The following is a 19,474-nucleotide window of genomic DNA, read 5'->3' as shown; positions in this document are numbered from 1 at the left end:
TGAAGGACAAATGAATGAGGAGCCTCAATGACAGCAAGAGAAATATACAAATGTCCACTACACAAAAACACAGCAGGCAATGCCTGCCTCTTCCAGACATCTCTGAAAGTTCCCCAAGTTTAACCTGAAGAAGCGCTGCTAGAACCAACGCTCTTCACCAATCTATTTCTAGTCCACTGGCTAAAAAGTGGCTGGAGGTAGAGTGAAGGATTTTGATGTACAAAAATTTGATTCAGGAAAGAAAACGTCCTTTTGGTGTAAACAGGTAGACTGCAAAAGGTATTAAAAACACCATTGCTACACAGAGCTTGCTGACTAATGTCAATAAGGTTATATCATCCTCCTGGATGAAATCTCAATCCTATATCTTCCAATTCAAATGCCTAAAAGTGAACAAACCAAGGGGAAGCAGGGTGTTGAATTCTGTATGAAATTGAAAAGATCTGATTCTGCAGGGCCTGTCCCTCCCACAGGGTGGTGGCCATCTGCTTGTTTCAGTAGTTCCCCGGGAGATTCTAATCCGTAGCCTGGACTGAGAACTAGGGTTAGCCTTTATTTCCCAGCAGGTGTTCTTGTTTCCAGTACTTCAGTACGAATGGTCTTGAAGAGTAACAAATAAAGAGTACTATTAGCTTAGAAATGATAAAACTCAGTAGAAATTGAACAGAAAAAAACTTACTTGGAAGCCCTCTGGGATGTTGCCCTTCTGAGCACTTGTTTGTGGTTGGGTGGGGGTTTGGGGACCAGGGAGGCGCAAGAACTTGGAGGTGGTACTGCTTTTTGTGGCAGAGTGGTTGGCTTCTGGCCACTAGCTGTGGCACTGGAAATTCTACAATCTGCACCATTATTCATTGTCCATAAATTGGAGTTAGGTAGTGTCTGGCTGCCAAAGATCGCCTACAAAAAAAAAAAAAAAAAAAAAAAAAGGAAAAAAAATGATCGATGGACATCACCTTCATAACCCATTTACTTTATTAACTAGTCTGTAATCCTGTCAAGGGGCAAAAAGAAAAGGAAAACTGTTTTTTTTTTTTTTTTAAAGGAAAAACTTCTCTAATGTTGCCAGTGCAGCTCTGGATTCACAGAAGGGGAATATTTTGAAGCAGAGAGCTGAAATGGTCTTGTTGAAAGTACACTGGGCTAGGAATCAGGGCACCTGGGACACTAACTGTTGGCCCACATGCGTGAATTAGAAAAGCATTTGATCTCTCTCATTGCAGTTTCCATAATTGTTAAATTCAACACGTTTTTAAATAATGTCTCTTTCGAGGCGTGAAGTACTAGAAATAGAGCACAGAATAAAACTGTCTTGCAGCTTAGCTTGATTCCTGCCCACTTCAAAACTCTGAGCTCCTCTAGAAAGTTTGCAGGCAGGAGGCAAGGGGAGGAGTCAGCGTGGCTAGGGCATGGTGAACAAATACAGAAAGATGAGTCTGCCACAGGAACCATGAGCCAGGCCTGGTTATAATCTTCAGGGCTAGTTTAGAATTCTAGCCTAGAAACACTTTGTTGACCTAAAGATTAACATAAGATTTTACATTTGAAAGCACTTTCAAAGTAAAATTACTATACAAATGTTTGTTATATGAATACAATCGACACAAGGATATTTTTGCTCAGAGGGTAAGCCTATAAATAAATAAAGACCTAAATATCACCATCTAAACATCACAAATGCCAACATATATAATTAGGATGTAAAAGTATACTTCCTTCAAGTAGACGCTTAAAAAGTTCTTACAACTTATCTCATTAAAAATAGTCTTTTGGTGTCTCAATTTTGTTACTGGTCTTTCAATACTGCTTTCAACATGCATTGTAAAAACTTTAAATGAGAAATAATATTAAGAGAAAAATAACACCACTGACAAAATACCTAGTAATTTTTATTAAAGAAATTTCTGGCAATTGATTTCCATTTGTACATACAACATGTAAAGGACTCATGGCGAGGCATGATGAAATAATATGAGATGCTCTTAGGAAATATTCATCTTCTAGACAGAGTTTGCTAGCATTATTTTTGCCCTTTATGAATTTTATTTTTTCAGATTTAAAAGATGAACTGGGTACCTTTAGTAAAATGTTAACCAACCCTTCTATATGCGTGACTTAAAATGTCTCATTTTCAGGAAATGTGTCAAAGGTCCTAGGCTAAGTAGATATGAGAGGGGGGTCCAGGGGTCTTGTGTGGAGTAAATGTGTTTGACTGAAATGCTTGACAAAGAACAAAGAGATTTCAGAGTTAAAGGGTCTGAGCATTTTCAATTGGACCAATCTGACTGAGATGTCCCCAACCTGTGTAAACCACCTGAGGGAGAAACTGAAGAGCTACAATTTTTCTCCATCTCTGATCCACAGAAGAGCAACAAAGACAAAGCCAGGTGTGGTGGCTCACGCCTGTAATCCTAGCACTTTGGGAGGCTGAGACATGTGGATCACTTGAGGTCAGGAGTTCGAGACCAGCATGGCCAACATGGCAAAACCCCGTCTTTACAAAAAATACAAAAATTAGCTACACGTGGTGGCACACGCCTGTAGTCCCAGCAACTCAAGAGGCTGAGATGGGAGAATCCTTTGAGCCAGAGAGGTGGAGGTTGCAATGGGTGAAGCACCACTGCACTCCAGCCTTGGTGACAGAGTGAGACCCTGTCTCAAAAAAGTGGGGGGGGAAGAGGAACAAAGACAGATCCAAGGCCACAGGCAAAGCCAGGAAGGAAGCACTGTTGAGCGTGTACACATGGGGAGGTTTCCGGATGGTCCAAGAGAATCAATGAGCCCTGACCCCGCTCACGCAGGCCTCCTCAGGACAAGCAACCAAAGCTTCCGGCAGGAGGCAGCCTTCTGGGACAGGGTCTACAACAAACCCTTTCTTTGCAGTTCCTGTTTCCATATTTGAGGGCCTTAAAATCTGTGCAAGAAACTCAACTGGAAGTAAAGAGGGACACAGGAACAGGCTGCCCCAGGCTTCTATTTTCACCACTACATCCTAATAATTGAGGTTAGGTGTAAGGAGTGTTTGAAAAGTGCCTCATTCAAGATGGGAAGAGACCAAAAATCAGAGTGAGGGCTGAAGAGTTCTACATTGAGCCATCCATAAAGAAATTCCCTGGGTGAGTAGTAGAGGAGGGGAAAAAAAATGTTAGTTAAGAGCTCTTGGAAATCAAAATATTCTTTATTAAATTATATATTTAATGTTGTAAGGGAACTGCCATTGAATAGAACATCTATTCAATAAATGTTGCCATGGTGACAACTATATTTTTTTCAAATTCATCATCTTCCCCCCCAAATCTGGAACACGTAAATACAAATGAAATAATGAGTGAAAATAGCAGGTTCAGAACAGTTTTAGTGAGCTCCTATTTTTTTTAAAAAGAATACATACACACCATATCTATCTATCTATCTATATATATGTACACACATACTCTCCTAGTATCTGCACAAAACAATTCAAGAAGGATACACAAAAAAACTGGTAGCCTTCAGGGAGAATTGGTTAGCTAGGGGTCCAAGTAGGAGGGAGACTAACTTTTTACTGTATATCATTTGTATCTTTTGAATTTTATACTATGTGCATATAGTTATTTATTACAAAAATAAATTGTTCAAAAGACAAAAGAGGTAATTCCGATAACATTTAAGGAGGTAATAAATTATCTGTAACTACAAATCAAGATACCCAAGTGACACCCAAGTTTTAACCAGCTGGGTATAGGATTCCTACTGGATTGGGCTAAAGAAGGAATTAACTGTTCAGCACTGGCTACAAAAGCAGATTAGGTCATCAGTGAAAGGCAGAGAGACCCAGAGTAAATGGAAAAGACATAGCTTGTGGTCAAATGTACCTCAGCTCAAATGTAAGCCTTGTCACTTAAAAGTGGGTGATCTTTTCAAGTTAACTTCTCAGCTTCAGCTTTCTCATAAGCAGTTGAAATTACTTCACCTTTAGAAGATGAGGAGCTTAATTTAAAAAAAAATTACTTCATTGGATTTTTGGAAGTCAAATGAAGATCATGTAGGTAACCTTAGCCTAGGCATTCAATAAGAATTTCTTGAAATAAAGCAAAGACCTAGGCACACAGCAGGCACTCAACAAATGTTCCATTCCTTCCCAAACTTTCACCTACCTCAGTTCTACTGAGAAACTAAAGGAGGGAATGACGGGGAAGTCCACCTATCAGTAATCCTTCGTGAATGGTAGTTGCTAATGCATTTCTTCAACATATTTTTCCAGACTTATGACACTCACTAGTTGTGAAAGCAAATTCTTAAAACGAAAACATATGTTTAGGCTCCCCAGATCATATTTACTCAATTCTCTCTGGCAGAAATAATCTTTTCCTCTTCTGAATGCTTAGAAAAATGTATTTGTATGACTCATCACAGTACATTCAACTGTGTATTATAGCCATTTATGTGTGTACTTTTTCTCCCTTCTGGGTGATTCACACTGGAAATGGCTGAATTTATATATGATTAATTTTAGTTTCCCCTACAGTGACTAGTACAAAGATGCTTAATAAATGGGAAAAAACAAACAAAAAAACCCCCAAAAAAACCCAACCCCAACTATTCATCCTTGTTTAGCAAAAACTAAATTCTTACACAACAAAATAGGTAAATGTGTATTTAAATTCAGATGTAATCTTGTAAAAGGACCATTTTCTGGACTTCGAACAGTGCCTAGGGTGTTGTTTGTGTCCATCTCATACTCAACCACAAAAAATGTTAGCCCTTCTGCAGATCTCCAACAAAAATAACTTCACACCTTCCTAAATGCAGAATTTGTGGTAGGACCTTAGATACTGATGTTTTATATAAGACTAGTTTCCACTTTGAACAATAAAATAAAATAATTTAGAAGAACTTACTGCCTAGGAAACTGCCACTTGCCTGGATACAACTGCTTCTTCCTTTCTTCTTAATATTACTACTCTGATTTTGTTTGGGTCATAATGTTTGCCCAGCTAAAGAAAACATATTTCTAAATCTCTCTTTTACCTAGGGATAACACATGATATACGTTCTGGACAATGAGATGGAAACAGAAGTTTCTGGTTTTGGGGAAACAGAAGTGTTTGGGAAAGCTCTTTAAAGGGCGGACTCAGCTGGTGCACATCTTGTGTCCTTCCATGTTCCCTGTTCTTCCCACCTAGAACACGGATATCCAGCAAGAGGTGGACAGGCATAGGGTGAAAGTTACTTGCTAAGGATTGCAGAGAATAAAGACAGAAGGAGCATGGGTTTCTGATGGCACCATGAAGTCTGCAAGAGCCTATTTCTAGATTTCTAACTATGTGGGAAAAAAGCCCCTCTAACTTAATTAAACTACTGGTGGGAGAGAGGGTTCTGTTACAAGCAGTCAAACGGAATCTTAACTGATACTAGAAATAATTCTCCATCTACCACAGATTCAAGCTTGCCTAAGCCTCAATACAACAAACATGTACTGCATCTCAGAAGGCAGATACTCTTTCCAAATGCAGTAAAAGGCCTCTAGGTTGTGACTTGTGGTTTGGTGATTATACTGCAATACACTGAACGGATAATGAAATGATTATAATTGCATACCATCTGAAACTCCAAAGAGTCAGTAATGTAGACAAGTCCCCAGGTGTTTCACCAAAGCCAGGGCTAAGTGGGATGGGATTAAAGCAATCAAAACTGGTAAGAAGAAACCCAGGAACACACTCAGGCAATGTTAAAAGCAGACATAAAATGGTTGTGTGTAAACTAGCGGCAGAAATCAGCCTCTCCAGCACCCCGAGAGCCCTGTACTGGCCCCAATCCTACAGCCCCACCAACTGAATTGCTCCATCATGTGAATTGTTCTGTCCTGATATTCATTCATAAAAGGGCAGAAGAATTATATGAAGTTCTCTCTAACAATTTGTAAGAAACATGAGGTTTCGATACACAATATTAACAACAAAGGCATAGGAGCTGCACTATCATTAGTCAATGTCCTGGGAACGAGAAAGCTGTGTAAGCACTGGCCTCCACTCAAGACCTAGTCAACATACACTCAGCATATACATGACTCTTGCTTCTTTGCTGGGTGTGGGAAACAGCCATGCTACAGCAAGAAGACTCAGAGAAAAACCACAGTTTGAGGGTTGGCTTGGCCCCAGGCAAAAGACTGGAAAGGCCCCCTTCTCCCACAACAGAAGGGTGCTCATGGGTGGGAAGGGAAAATTTCTGATGGACAGAACACAGACTGCAACTTGGAAGGTTCCAGGGAAGCAAGATCTGGGCTCTCTTACTAGAAAGATAATAGTGTTTAGAGATTAAATTCTGGGAGGATTTTTTTTTTTAATTCCTTCCAGAAAAACACTCCTTTTAGCCTTCACTCAGGCTTCTTGGTGATAGAGCAGAGCTGGATGCCTCTTCCTAGTGAAATAATTCTGTAAATTCATTTTTTTGAGAAAGAAGGGGGATAAAGTAGGCAAATGCTACTCTCTATTTGCGTAGGTTAATGTCTCTTTGTGACCCTTTTACTCTAATTTCAGACGAGCAAATATTTCTATGCAGTATTCTCCCCACGGTAGATTGTGTTCCAATTTGAATAAAATTCCCATAACATATACAAAGACACTTATTGTCTGTTTCTCTCTGGAAGATAAACTATTGAGATGGTACATTTTCTTGAGCATGTAAGTTACTAATCACTCACCTTCCTACAATCAGGCCAAGACTGTTCAGAGCAAAGAACACATCCCGACTTTTATGCAACCCTGTGATGCTGTAAAAACCTTGGGGCCAAGGTGAGAGTGAGAGTAACTGTTTCTATTTTGGCAAAAGTAAGCTTCCAAAAGGCCTTTGTCTCACACTGTATGGAGTTCTTGGCTGTCTCCCATTCACAATGTTTGTCAGCTGGGACAAGACTGGGGGCTGAGCAAGAGAAACAGTGCAACTTTTCTGGTGCTGTTATAAAGCACTGGGCAGTACTATGACCCCAGTAGGAATGGGGCAGCAATCCAGAAGTTGCTACTCTTCATATAGAGAGACCAAGCACACAAATACCTGAGACAGGACATGGAACTGTCAAAGACGTCGAAAGCCTTCCGACATATCCTCTCATTTCTAAAACCAATTACGAAGCTCCCCCTCCTTTAGTGAGTAGGAAAGGAGGTTCTTACTACCTCAAATGACCTACTCTTAAGGATACAAAGACAGATGCTTACCTGGACAGAAAAATTTCGAAACTATTATTCACTAACCAACTGAGATCAGTGTGATTCTTCAGAGTCCCTAAACTAACTGTACTTGCCAATATTTAAGAAACAATGAAGATAATTACAACTAGATATTCAAATATACTCAAAATTGAGCTTGGACTGGTGTGTGACATGACCAGCATAGTGTAGCTATGACACAGCGGGCTAAGACTAGGGCTGCAGTTCATGACCACAAAAGCCAGTGAAACCAAATTGCCCTAAGACATCACATGGGTGACCTTCCCTCATTAGCAGTCACACCTTCATCTAGCCGCAAAACCAGTCAGACACTGATTGATGTTCTGATGCAAATTCAGACTCAGATGACCATAGATTCTGCTTTGCTTTACATTTCTTTTGTATCTCCTTCAATGCCCAGCACTGTTTGGTCACACACACATACATACAAAGGCTGGCAGACTGACATTTTTCTTTTTGAAACAAATTTCTTTAATAAATGTTCATTAGAAGTGTTAAAAATGATTTATAATTCTGCTCTCAGAGGTTAGTAATCTGTTAACACTTGGATGTTTTTCTATGTATATACAAATGTATTTTCTATGTGTATGTATGTTTTTCTGTGTGCTGACAAAAAATGGAATCATATGACACCTGATGTTTTGGAGCCTATTTTTATTTCATTCATATACCTATTCTGAGCATTTTTCCCTAACTATAAAGGTAGACCTAGACTGCTGCTTTTAATGGCATTTTTCCTACTATGGTTTATTATACTTAACCAATCATCAATGCTATAAATTGACACACTGAGGTACATCTATATTTGAAGCTATGGAAATATGTAAATATGTTCACAATGATTCTTCTTTTTTTTTTTTTTTTGAGATGGAGTCTCACTCTGTCACCAGGCTGGAGTGCAATGGTGTGATCTCGGCTCACTGCAACCTCCGACTTCCGGTTCAAGCAATTCTCCTGCCTCAGCCTCCCAAGTAGCTGGGATTACAGGCATGCGCCACTATGCCCTGCTAATTTTTGTATTTTTTTTGGTAGAGACGGGGTTTCACCGTGTTGGCCAGGATGGTCTCAAACTCCTGACTTTGTGATCCGTCTGCCTTGGCCTCCCAAAGTGCTAAATGGAACCTAAATGTCCATCAATGAATGAATGGAAAAAGAAAATGTGTTATGTAGTACCCACAAAAATTAAAAATAAAAAAGTAAAAAAAAGAGAAAACGTGGTATGTATATGTATACACACACACAATGAAATGCTATTCAGCCTTAAAAAAGAAGGGAATCCTGTCATATACATGGGTGAATCTTGAAGACATTATGCTAAGTAAAATAACCTAATCACAAAATCATTCCACTTAGCATGAGGTAGTGAAACTCACAGAAAGTAGAGTGGTGATTGTCAGAGGCTGGATGGGAAAGAGGAAAACAGGGAGTTGTTCAACGAGTACGGTTTCAGTCATGCGACATGAAAAAGTTCTGGAGATCTGTGGTACGGTATGCATACAGTTAACAATACTGTACTGTATAATTAAAAATTGTTAAGAGGGTACATTTACATGTTTTCTACCTAAATGAAAAAAAAAAAAAGGTGATACACAATTATAAGAGCAACAAACTTTTGACTTTTTTTTTTTGAGATGGAGTTTTGCCCTTGTTGTGCAGGCTGGAGTGCAATGGCCGCAATCTTGGCTCACCACAACCTCCGCCTCCCGCGTTCAAGTGATTCTCCTGCCTCAGCCTTCTGAGTAGCTGGGATTACAGGCATGCACCACCATGCCTGGCGAATTTTTTGTATTTTTAGTAGAGACGGGGTTTCTCCATGTTGGTCAGGCAGTTCTTGAACTCCCAACCTCAGGTGATTTGCCCGTCTCAGCCTCCCAAAGTGCTGGGATTGCAGGTGTGAGCCACCACACCTGGCCTTTTATTGGCCTTTTATTGACCTTTTACCATGGGTCTGGCATTGCTTTAAGTGCTTTATCTTATCTCATTTATCCCTCCCAATCATATGACCTGTGTCTCCTCATCATCACCATTTACAAAAGAAGAAACCAAGGCACAAAACATGTTAGGATATTTGTTCATAATTGAAGAGGTACTGAGTAGTAAGCTGGGATTCAAACCCATGGAGTATGATTTAAGAACCCCGCTATACTATGCTGCCTTTCTTATTTATATTATACTGATTCCCTTTTAAAGCAAACATATCTAAAGCAAATTTATTTAAATCACATCTCTTTTCTAAAGAAACCTAGCAATGTGTCCAGTTTCCACCAGATGTATATAAAGGACAAATTTCATTCACCTTGCTCCAAGATCATTCTCTTTCTTGAGGAGGAAAGGAAAGGCTGAAAAAATATGACTGTCTGTAAACAAATGTTTGTCACTTATTGTTAAAGTGGAAGTGTGAGTATGCAGAAAGACAACCTCAAAGGATCAGCCATGACCCCAGATAGAAAGTTCAGTTGGCTAAAGAAAGATAGTTCTGCTTCATTTTCAATTGTGTGTTTTATCTTTCATTTGTTAGTACTTATAATAAATTATTTGTATATCAGGGCCTCATTTTCCTAATGTGTCTGTATCTTACGTGTCCTGATTACTAAAATGAAATAATTAGTCAAAGGCAATCTCTAAGTTTCCTTTACAACTTTGAGGTTATAAACATCTAACTTGTCTCTGTCTTCAAATGTATAATTTGTTTTGTTTGGCCCAGAATCTCACATGGTTGGTCTACTGTGCATATCTTGCACAGACCTTACTGTCATGTATTCATTAAGTACTTTTCCCCTGGCTGCCACCATTTCAGATGGATGGATTGAAGTCTTTCATCATCTCACACAAAGTTACTGCTGAGAGTCCCTCATATACCTACAGACAAACATAAACCAACCACAGGCCAAGGAGTGAGGGAAGAGAACGAAACTGGTCACCAGACAGCTGCAGCAAATTCACAGGATCACATTGCACAACAAACAAGATGAATCCTGAGCGGTTAATATGTGAACAGTTGCCTCTTCATACCCACAACCAAGCAGAGTTCTGAATCTTAATTGACTACACCGACCCTTTTTTTTTTTTTTTTTTAAAGATTTGTGTATACAAGAGTATATAGCAGTGCAGCAGCAATAATGCTGGAATGCCTTATCTGACTGGTAAGTGTGTAAATGAAAAAGAAAATGAAGAGTCAATTCTGTCATGGGGGAGGACGGTAGAGTAGAAAGGGGCTTTGGAAGTCCTCTGACCTGGTATGAATATTATCTCCACAATTAGGCAGCTGTGTGATCTTGGCTAAGTTACTCAAACTCTTTGAACATGGATTTCCTCATCAGTAGAATGGAGATAAGACTACATCTGGTGCACAGGAAGCATTCACTGTATGTTCTTTTTCCTCTAAGATTCCAGAAGAATATTCCCCTAGCAGCAGCTTAGAAAGCAACATGATGATAACCAGGGGACTTATGTTACTATCAGTAATAACTTAACACAATGAACGAAAGTCAGTATTGAATAATACACTAAGATCAGACTTATATGGTATTGAAAAAGCAAGCATAGGCCGGAGGCAGTGGCTCATGCCTGTAATCCCAGCACTTTGGGAGGATGAGGAGGGTGGATCACGAGGTCAGGAGATCGAGACCATCCTGGCTAACACGGTGAGACCTCGTCTCTACTAAAAATACAGAAAATTAACCGGGCATGGTGGTGGGCACCTGTACTCCCAGCTACTGGGGAGGCTGAGGCAGGAGAATGGCATGAACCGGGGAGGCAGAGCTTGCAGTGAGCAGAGATCACGCTACTGCACTCCAGTCTGGGTGACAGAGCAAGACTCTGCCTCAAAAAAAAAAAAAAAAAAAAAAAAAGAAAGAAAAAGAAAAAGCAAGCATAATATGAATTAAGCGTTTAACATGTCATTTGTGGTAGTCATATTTGTAGACACCTGTCACGTTTCTTGGTGGTCTTCTGAAAAACACCTATCATAGAAATAAAATTAAAATAGTATTACCAGTAACAGTGTTGAAAGGACAAAATAATAATTAGAAAACTCATTCCTATATTATTAATAACACAGAATTAATAACAACCCATACAAGTGCTCCTAATATCCAAACCTCCAGAACAAATGTCAGGATACTGACATGGGTTGTTAGGTGCTAATCCTATTACTTAATAAAAAGTACAAGGGAGGATAAAGTATGGACATTTCCAAGATTGTTAAGCCCAAGAACATCTTAGTAAGATATTTCTTTCATTAAGAATTGAGGTAATTGGGATAACATCTAGGCCTAAGTTCAGGAAAACTTTTCTTTTGAGATGGTGCTTATGAATAGTAGGAGACTAGTGAAGACACCTGAGAAGAACTTTTCAAACATAGTTTCATAGAAGTCAATAAATACTTGTTGGCTAGGTATGGTGGCTCATGCCTGTAATTCCAGCACTTTGGGAGGCTGAGATGGGTGGATCACAAGGTCAAGAGTTCAAGACTAGCCTGGCCACTATGGTGAAAACCCCATCTCTACTAAAAATACAAAAATTAGCCTGGGGTGGTGGCGTGTGCCTGTAGTCCCAGCTACTCAGGAGGCTGAGGCAGGAGAATTGCTTGAACCTGGGAGGCAGAGGCTGCAGTGAGCCAAGATTGTGCCATTGTACTCCAGCCTGGGCAACAGAGTGAGACTCCGTCTCAAAAAAAAAAAAAAAAAAAAAAAAAAAACTTGTTGAATGTATAAATTGCAAGTTAAAATTTATGTAATAGTACTTATAGTTGCTGTTTATTGAATGCCTTATTAGTAGGAGGCAGCATATAGCATAATAGCCAGGAGCTTGGATGCTGCGGGCTGACAGACCTGGGTTCAAATCCCAGTTCTACCAGTTATTACTTATGTGACATTGAGAAAGTTACATAAATGATACTATGCTTTTTCATCTGTGAAATGAGGCTATTAAGAGGGCAGCTTTTGTAAAGATCCACTGAGATAATACAAAAAAAAATGGCCACTTTGGTGCTTGACATATGGGAATATCAATATCACATCCTGAGAACTACAATCGTGATAACACAAAGGTATATATCATCATCTCCAAATTAGAGATAAGGAAAATGAGTTTCTAAAAGTTTGAATAACCTGAGTCATGGACTAGACAGGGCCAAGACTTAAGCTGTGGGTTATCTTACTCCAAAGCCTGTCAAGAGTGGCCTATTTCCAAAACAACTGAATGCAGTATTATTTCATGTATTTTCTATGTATTTTCATTAAATAAGAATGAAAGAGTTTGGCCTGGCAAAACCTACTAAATCAAGTGGTCCTAGGAAAATCAATAATAACTAAAAGCTAGACACTAAGTATGAGTTCCTGCTAAAAGTCAAGTGGAAAAATAAAATAGAACAAAAGAACCAACCAAACAAACAAAAAAACAAAGCAGCAATAGGTTATGACATTAAGTTCTAGAGTCAATATGCTCCGGAACTTACACACACACACACACACACACACACACACACACACACACACACACTCCTCCCCTCTCATGCCCCCAGTCCAATCTTCCTCTCTGATACACTATTTTAAAGATGTATCAAGACAGCTCCTGCATGGCTAGACTGGTCGCCTGCTCTTTGTGCCACACTGAGGAGCTAGCATGTTATTGCCGGCTGCTTGGAAAAAGACAGAGTGCCTGCTGAATTTCTCTTTCTTTCCCCTCCTCCACAACACAAACACACAGCAGCTGAAGGCTTGGCGAAACAGAATTCATTCCTGCAGGAGGAGGCAGAATTTTTTTAGACAGATGCAATGAACTTTTAAGAGCGAAATAACAAGACACGGTTCAGTTTACATGGGAATCCTTTCCACACCTGTGGGATTGCACATATACACACATAGCATTAGCAAAAAGCTTGTTACACACTGCACTCAAGATGTTACCAGCAAACTGAAAGACCTCTTGATGTGAACACTGAGCTGCTCCCAGTCCTGCCTGTTATAGGAACATTAGTTTCTGCTAGGATTATTGAATCCAGATTAGTTTGGTAAACTTGGGCATGGTGGGAAGCGAGAAGTAAAGAACAGATGGGGCAGAAGGATGAGAGAAACTTAGGATGCACAGTTTTCTCCTACCTTGAGTTATTTACTAATGTTGAAAATTAAGTCTACTAAAAATTGAAGGGGTTTGGAAAAAGACCGGAACCAGTGAAGAATTAAGATGTATTTAAAATCTCTCCTTTCTCCCCTTATTGTTAAAGGAAACTTCGGCAATTCTGTGTTGGCCGTCAAAATGTCCTTAATTTTTCTGCTTTTGGGGCTCCTTTGCACTGTGGATGAGGCAGAGAAGAGAGTGGGAGGGAAGGAAGCAGGGAGTGGGTTGGGAGCAGAAGTTTAACAAAGGATCACTTTAACAGAAACTACTGAGTAATCGCTCTGTCCTGCGCCAAGAATAACATCAGCTCAATGTCTGCAATTAGAATCAGGTCAGTCGGGCCTCACAGCCAGTGCAGCCCTCCTCACAGACCCCAGCATGGAGAGCTACTCATGCTGATGTCACCAGTAGTCACTGTTGCCCAAGAAAGTCCCCGACTCAGCTGAAAGAAAAGTTTTTTTTGCCTTCTCCTTCAGGGGCAGGAAGCCAGCAGGAGAAGGAAGACGGAATTAGACAGAAGACATGTATTGGGCTGTATCAATCTGTAACAGATTTGTTTGACCTTTCCTAACCCTTGAGATTCTGTACTTCCCGCAACTATCCTGAAATTCTTTTTTTTTTTTTGAGACAGAGTCTCAATCTGTCATCCAGGCTGCAGTGCAGTGGCGCGATCTTGGCTCACTGCAACCTCCGCCTCCCGGGTTCAAGTGATTCTCCTGCCTCAGCCTCCTGAGTAGCTGGGATTATAGGCATGTGCTACCATGCCCGGCTAATTTTTGTATTTTTAGTAGAGACGGGGTTTCACTATATTGGTCAGGCTGGTCTCGAACTCCTGACCTCATGATCCACCCGCCTCGGCCTCCCAAAGTGCTGGGATTACAGGCATGAGCCGTCACGCCTGGCGCTGAAATTCATTTTTAAATGAGTTAACGTGTACAGAGAACCTGGAATAGTGCTTGGAACACAGCAAGTGCTTAAGTGGTGGCCATTATTATTAAAACAAAAAGGGAGAACTCTGCCTATTCATTAGGTTATTCCAAACCTAATGAATCAGAAATGGGATGGAGGAACAATTGTTTTAACAAGCGCTTCAAATGGTCTGTTACTCTAGTCTAGGGGTCTGTACACTAGGACCTACAGGCTGTTGCCTGTTTTTGTACATAAAGTTTTGTTGAAAGACAGCCACACTCATTCATTTACATATTGTTTATGGCTGTTTTCACTCTACCATGGCAGAGCTGAGTAGTTGCAACAGAGATGCTATAGCCTGCAACGCCTAAAATATTTACTATCTGGCTATTTACAGAAAAAGTTTGCTGACCTCTGCTCTGACTTAAAACAATGTTTTTCAAACTGCTGGTTTTACCATCAGGGTGTAAAAGCTCAATTTTGTCTTATTCTGTTTATTATGCCTTCTATCATATGGACTGGATCACACCAATTTTCTTATATCTCTGTTCCCGAAAACTTCTGGCATTGGCTCTGGGTGACTTTCCTCTCTCACTCCCATGTCACAGGATCAGTCTTTTGCAGGGGTGGATTAAGTGTATGACAACTGCTAGATTTATGAGTGCAGTGCTATACTGAGATGAAGATCAAAGCTCATTCCCCATGAATACTGAGAGATGTCCGTTTCCAAACTCACATCTTGAATCAGAGTTTAAGCAGAAATTAACACCTTCAATAAGCTGGATATCTAAGTGTTCTGATTGGAGGGCGAAAAGAATGGAGAACTTCCTATGTATACAATGAGAGAAAGGCTGCATGAACTTTTCCCAGACATTAATAGGAGATTACTATGTTAAAGGTGCTGTTCATAAACATAATATAATATGATATAATATAAATACAAGGCCTCCTTTAACATCCTGTTCCATAAACAGGCCTCTTTTATGGATGAATGTTAGGTAAATCAGATTTCAATTCTATCCACTGCTTTCAAACAGGCAGTTAATCACACTGTTAGTTATACCAAAGGCTCCCTACGCTTTAGAAAAAGGAATCCAAAGTGCAAGGAGTTCATTAGAAAAGTACCATTGCTATCTAAAGGGTAACCCAAGGACAGAAATACAGAATACTGAGAATGTAAACCATGCTTCAATCAACAATTCAGTGACAATTATAACGGTCAGATCCAGCACAGCTAAGCTACAAAGGCATAAAATCTAGTAGGGTTTTGCTTCCACTGTGGAATGATTCTAAGTACCCTCTGAAATAAAGTGCTCTAAGTTTCTACATATTCTTCCTGTTAGAATATTTAATATCTTATTTGTTATTTTATTAGTTATAAACTCTTGAAGCTAATGGAATTTAGTTACTTTAGCTCTCTCCTATAGTCCCAGAAACTTCACCCTTACTCATTTTTCCCTAAATCAGCTGTGGTTTAGAAAAACAGGTTTGGGGTGTGGGGGAGAAGAAATAAAATAATGTTATACACATATATACAATTATGATGAATGATTTTCTGTTTGCTCTCCAGGAGAACGAGAGAACTCCCTTCTTGGGAGTTCTGCCTCCTCCCTAAAACAGATATCCTGACAGATTCTGAAAAACATAATTTCCATATACTTCATAATTCAGTGAAACTAAACCAGTATAATCCTCAGTGAAAAGAAATTCCACACAAGAACAGTAGTACAGTACTCTGAATTTTCAAAGGAATGTGAGTTGCTGGAAGCTAATCAAAAGTATGAGAGGGACTTAAAAATGAAGCAGTTTCTAAAAGTGAAAATCAACAAAACTGCCTCTCCTTCCCCAGTCATCCTCCATTTCAAGGTTCTGAAGCATGGTTTAAAGGGTACCAACTGTCCAGATTCATTAGAACCAGAGATTTTTTTTTCTAACTTTTAGGCTCAGGGACACATGGTCAGGTTTGTTATAAAGGTAAATGGTGTGTTGCAGGGGATTGGTGCACAAATTATTTTGTCGCCCAGGTAATGAGCCAAGGACCTGAGAAGTAGTTTTTTGATCCTCAGCCTACACAGTGATACTTCCACTACCCAGTATCTGATTAAGTTGGCGTTCTCAAGTACTCTGAATGACAGGGAGTTTAAAGCTTAAAAAGCTTTCAGAAATTTAAGAACGCAGATTAAAAAACAACAACAATAACAACAACGAAGACACACATTTGTATCTGGAATTGTGAAAATGTAAACTGGCTTAAATGCTTCTGCTATCCCCAAGATTTTCCAAATGAAGAAAATTTTACATGACAGGAAGTGATGTGGTGATTACAATGAGATGCTATACTCTTACGCTTTCCAGATTAAGAAATCTTATTTTTCTCCAGTAAAAATGGTCTAAAGAACTACTTTGCAAACGCCGGCGCTTACAATTTCTCAATTATGATGAATTAACATAATGTACAGAGTACTCTACCTCAGGTAAAGATGATCAAGTGATGAACTATGTTGAAATAATAAAATGACATTTTATTATGGGTGGTAGTTGAAAAGATAAGACAGAATATAATAATAATTGTTTTACTTGGAGGAAAAAACCTTTGGGAAATGCTGCTTTAGTCTTTGAGTAAATAATAATTTTGCACAAACTCATGCACACTATGTACTACATTTTTATAAGAAAAAAATGATCAGGAGATCAAACTGATAAAAAGTTATTTCTTCACATAACCAAATGTCAGAAAAGCTTATAGAATCAGTACTAATTCATTCCAATAACTCCACTGTAGAACAGAGTAACTATTCTTTTTTTTTTTTTTTTTTGAGATGGAGTCTCGCTCTGTTGCCCAGGCTGGAGTGCAGTGGCGCAATCTCCACTCACTGCAAGCTCTGCCTCCCGGGTTCACGCCATTCTCCTGCCTCAGCCTCCCGTGTAGCTGGGACTACAGGCTCCCTCCACTGCGCCCGGCTAATTTTTGTATTTTTAGTAGAGACGGGGTTTCACCTTGTTAGCCAGGATGGTCTCGATCTCCTGACCTTGTGATCCGCCCGTCTCGGCCTCCCAAAGTGCTGGGATTACAGGTGTGAGCCACTGCACCCGGCCCATAGTAACTATTCTAATGATGATCCTGAGTCACCAAGAAAAATTTAAATCCTGAAGTTTTGGTGAGATCATCCTTTCTCTACAATTGGGGCCATACTAATATATTAGTGCTATATACTTATATAGCTCCCTCATTCAGGAGTTTCTGGCATTTGATAGACAATGAGTAGCAAATCAACATCTCCCTACACATAAGTTCCACAACAGCGAGGATTTTTGTGTGTACAGTCACCTTATAGCCCCACTGTTTAAACAGTGCCTAGTACACAATAGATACACAGTAAACATTTGTTGAATGAACAGCCATCATTTACAGATGACCTGCATGCTAACATATGTCCATTTCCATTTTCCAGAAGAACTTACAGCTTATTTATTCCTTGAAAATCTTGTTAGATAATGAGTAATATCACACATGTATGCCAAGTATATCAAGGCAAGAAAGTAGAACACTTAGAAATAAAGATGCTTAAAATGCTAGCTTTCAGGTATCTTAGAATCAGACCCCATGGGAGGTTACTCAACTAAGATCATACAACAGAAAGGGTAAACACCACAATAGAGGTTTTTGTATAGGAGCATTCAAATGGAAAAAAAAAAAAAAAAAAAAAAAAAAAAAACCACACATGTCAAACACTGGTTAAGCATCACTTTCAGGCAAAGCCAGTGTTATGGCTCCAGAACATTTTTTCCCCAAGAGTAGACTCCCCATGAGCTGTCCAAGCCAGGGTGGCACGGGGTTGGAAAACTAATTCTACATTTCTCATTCATTCACTTTTTTTTTTTAACCAACAGCAGGAAGATAGTAACACATGGAAAAGACTTATCTTGAATTACCTGGTGCCGGGCTCGACTCTGGTCCAGGAGCTGCCGGGACTGAAGTTTTTGTTGTTCAAGTTGCTGCAGGGCAAAATGGAGCTGATAGCTGCCTGCTGTGGGGTGATACTTGTGCTGGGGGACCACCCCTGTAGCCTTGCTGTACACGTTGTTTTCTACCTCTCCTTCCCAGGCAAACCCACCTGTCTGGAGGCTCCTGAAGAGAAAAGCAAGCAGGTTTCTTAGAGTGAGTGGTTGTATGAACAATCTAGAGGAAAGGAGAGAAATGTCTCGGGTATTTTTCCTGCATGGAACCAAGCACAGTTTGGAATTACAAATCTACTTGTGTGATATTATCTGACTCCCCCACTAAACCGTAGCTCCATGATGACAAGGACAGGGTCCTTGTTTTGCACTCTGTTCTTTTCCTAGCACGTATCATAAGGCCTGGCACATGGTCAATGTACAATAAATATTTGCTGGATGTAAAGCAACTGCAATAGCAATTTCATTCCCCTGTGATTGCCAGAAGACCTACAAGAAGAGTCCAGAGAGCTTCCAATGCAGGATGGGGGGCTAACGTAAGGCAGGAACAGATGCACGATCATCTTCTCTAACATCAACTTCAAAAGGAAAAGGGTTCATCGCACAGAATTCTTGCTTTTTCTCAATCACGCATCAGTTAAATATCTAAATATTTTTTAGAAGCTGTTTATATTTGAGCTTATGTCCCTATCACTGGGTAACATAAATGGTGTGGGAAGACACTTTTTTTCATTATTCCAAATTTACCTCATATGGTCCCCACTGAGGCTGACAATCTGTACACCTGAGGAAGGCAAAGGCCACAATAATCAGTACCTATGCTATATTATAGTATTTGTTAAATACTTTGACTATCTTCCTTGCCCAAATTATTTATTTATTTAGAGACAGGGTCTCAATCTGTAGGCCAGTATGGAGTGCAGTGGTGAAATCACAGCTCACTGCAGCCTCAACCTCCCCATGCTCAGGTGATCCTCCCACCTCAGCCTCCTGAGAAGCTGGGATTCTAGGTGCATGCCACCATGCCTGGCTAATTTTTGTATTTTTTTGTAGAGATGGGGGGTTTCACTACATTGCCCTGACTAGTCTCGAACTCCTGGGCTCAAGCGATCTGCCCACCTCAGCCTCCCAAAGTGCTTGGATTGCAGGTGTGAGCCACTGCACCCAGCCCCAAATTCTAGATTCTGGTGACCATGTCTGTGTAGTTCCTAGCAGAAGTCTTTACAACTATAGCCTCCTACATTTCCCCTCTCAGATCATTTTTCCCAGTAGAAAAGACCCCATTC

At 39.9% G+C, this 19,474-nt stretch overlaps 1 protein-coding gene across 3 annotated transcripts in view; it reads right to left on the bottom strand.

The window, feature by feature from the left end:
• TTLL5 (tubulin tyrosine ligase like 5) overlaps positions 1-19,474 on the bottom strand; it is a 292,858-nt gene that overhangs the window by 75,249 nt on the left and 198,135 nt on the right. For all 3 annotated transcript variants that reach the window (XM_025392848.1, XM_025392849.1, XM_025392850.1), the window contains 2 exons: positions 18,165-18,360; positions 680-897 (listed from right to left, as the gene is read on the bottom strand). In XM_025392848.1, coding sequence (XP_025248633.1) covers positions 680-897; positions 18,165-18,360 — 414 coding nt within the window. The remainder of the gene's footprint in view (positions 1-679; positions 898-18,164; positions 18,361-19,474) is intronic.

This window comes from Theropithecus gelada, chromosome 7b (assembly GCF_003255815.1).
Source record: "Theropithecus gelada isolate Dixy chromosome 7b, Tgel_1.0, whole genome shotgun sequence".
Classification (NCBI taxonomy): Eukaryota; Metazoa; Chordata; class Mammalia; order Primates; family Cercopithecidae; genus Theropithecus; species Theropithecus gelada.
The sequence above is the reverse complement of the archived record's forward strand: the minus strand, read 5'-3'. Positions and strand labels throughout refer to the sequence as shown.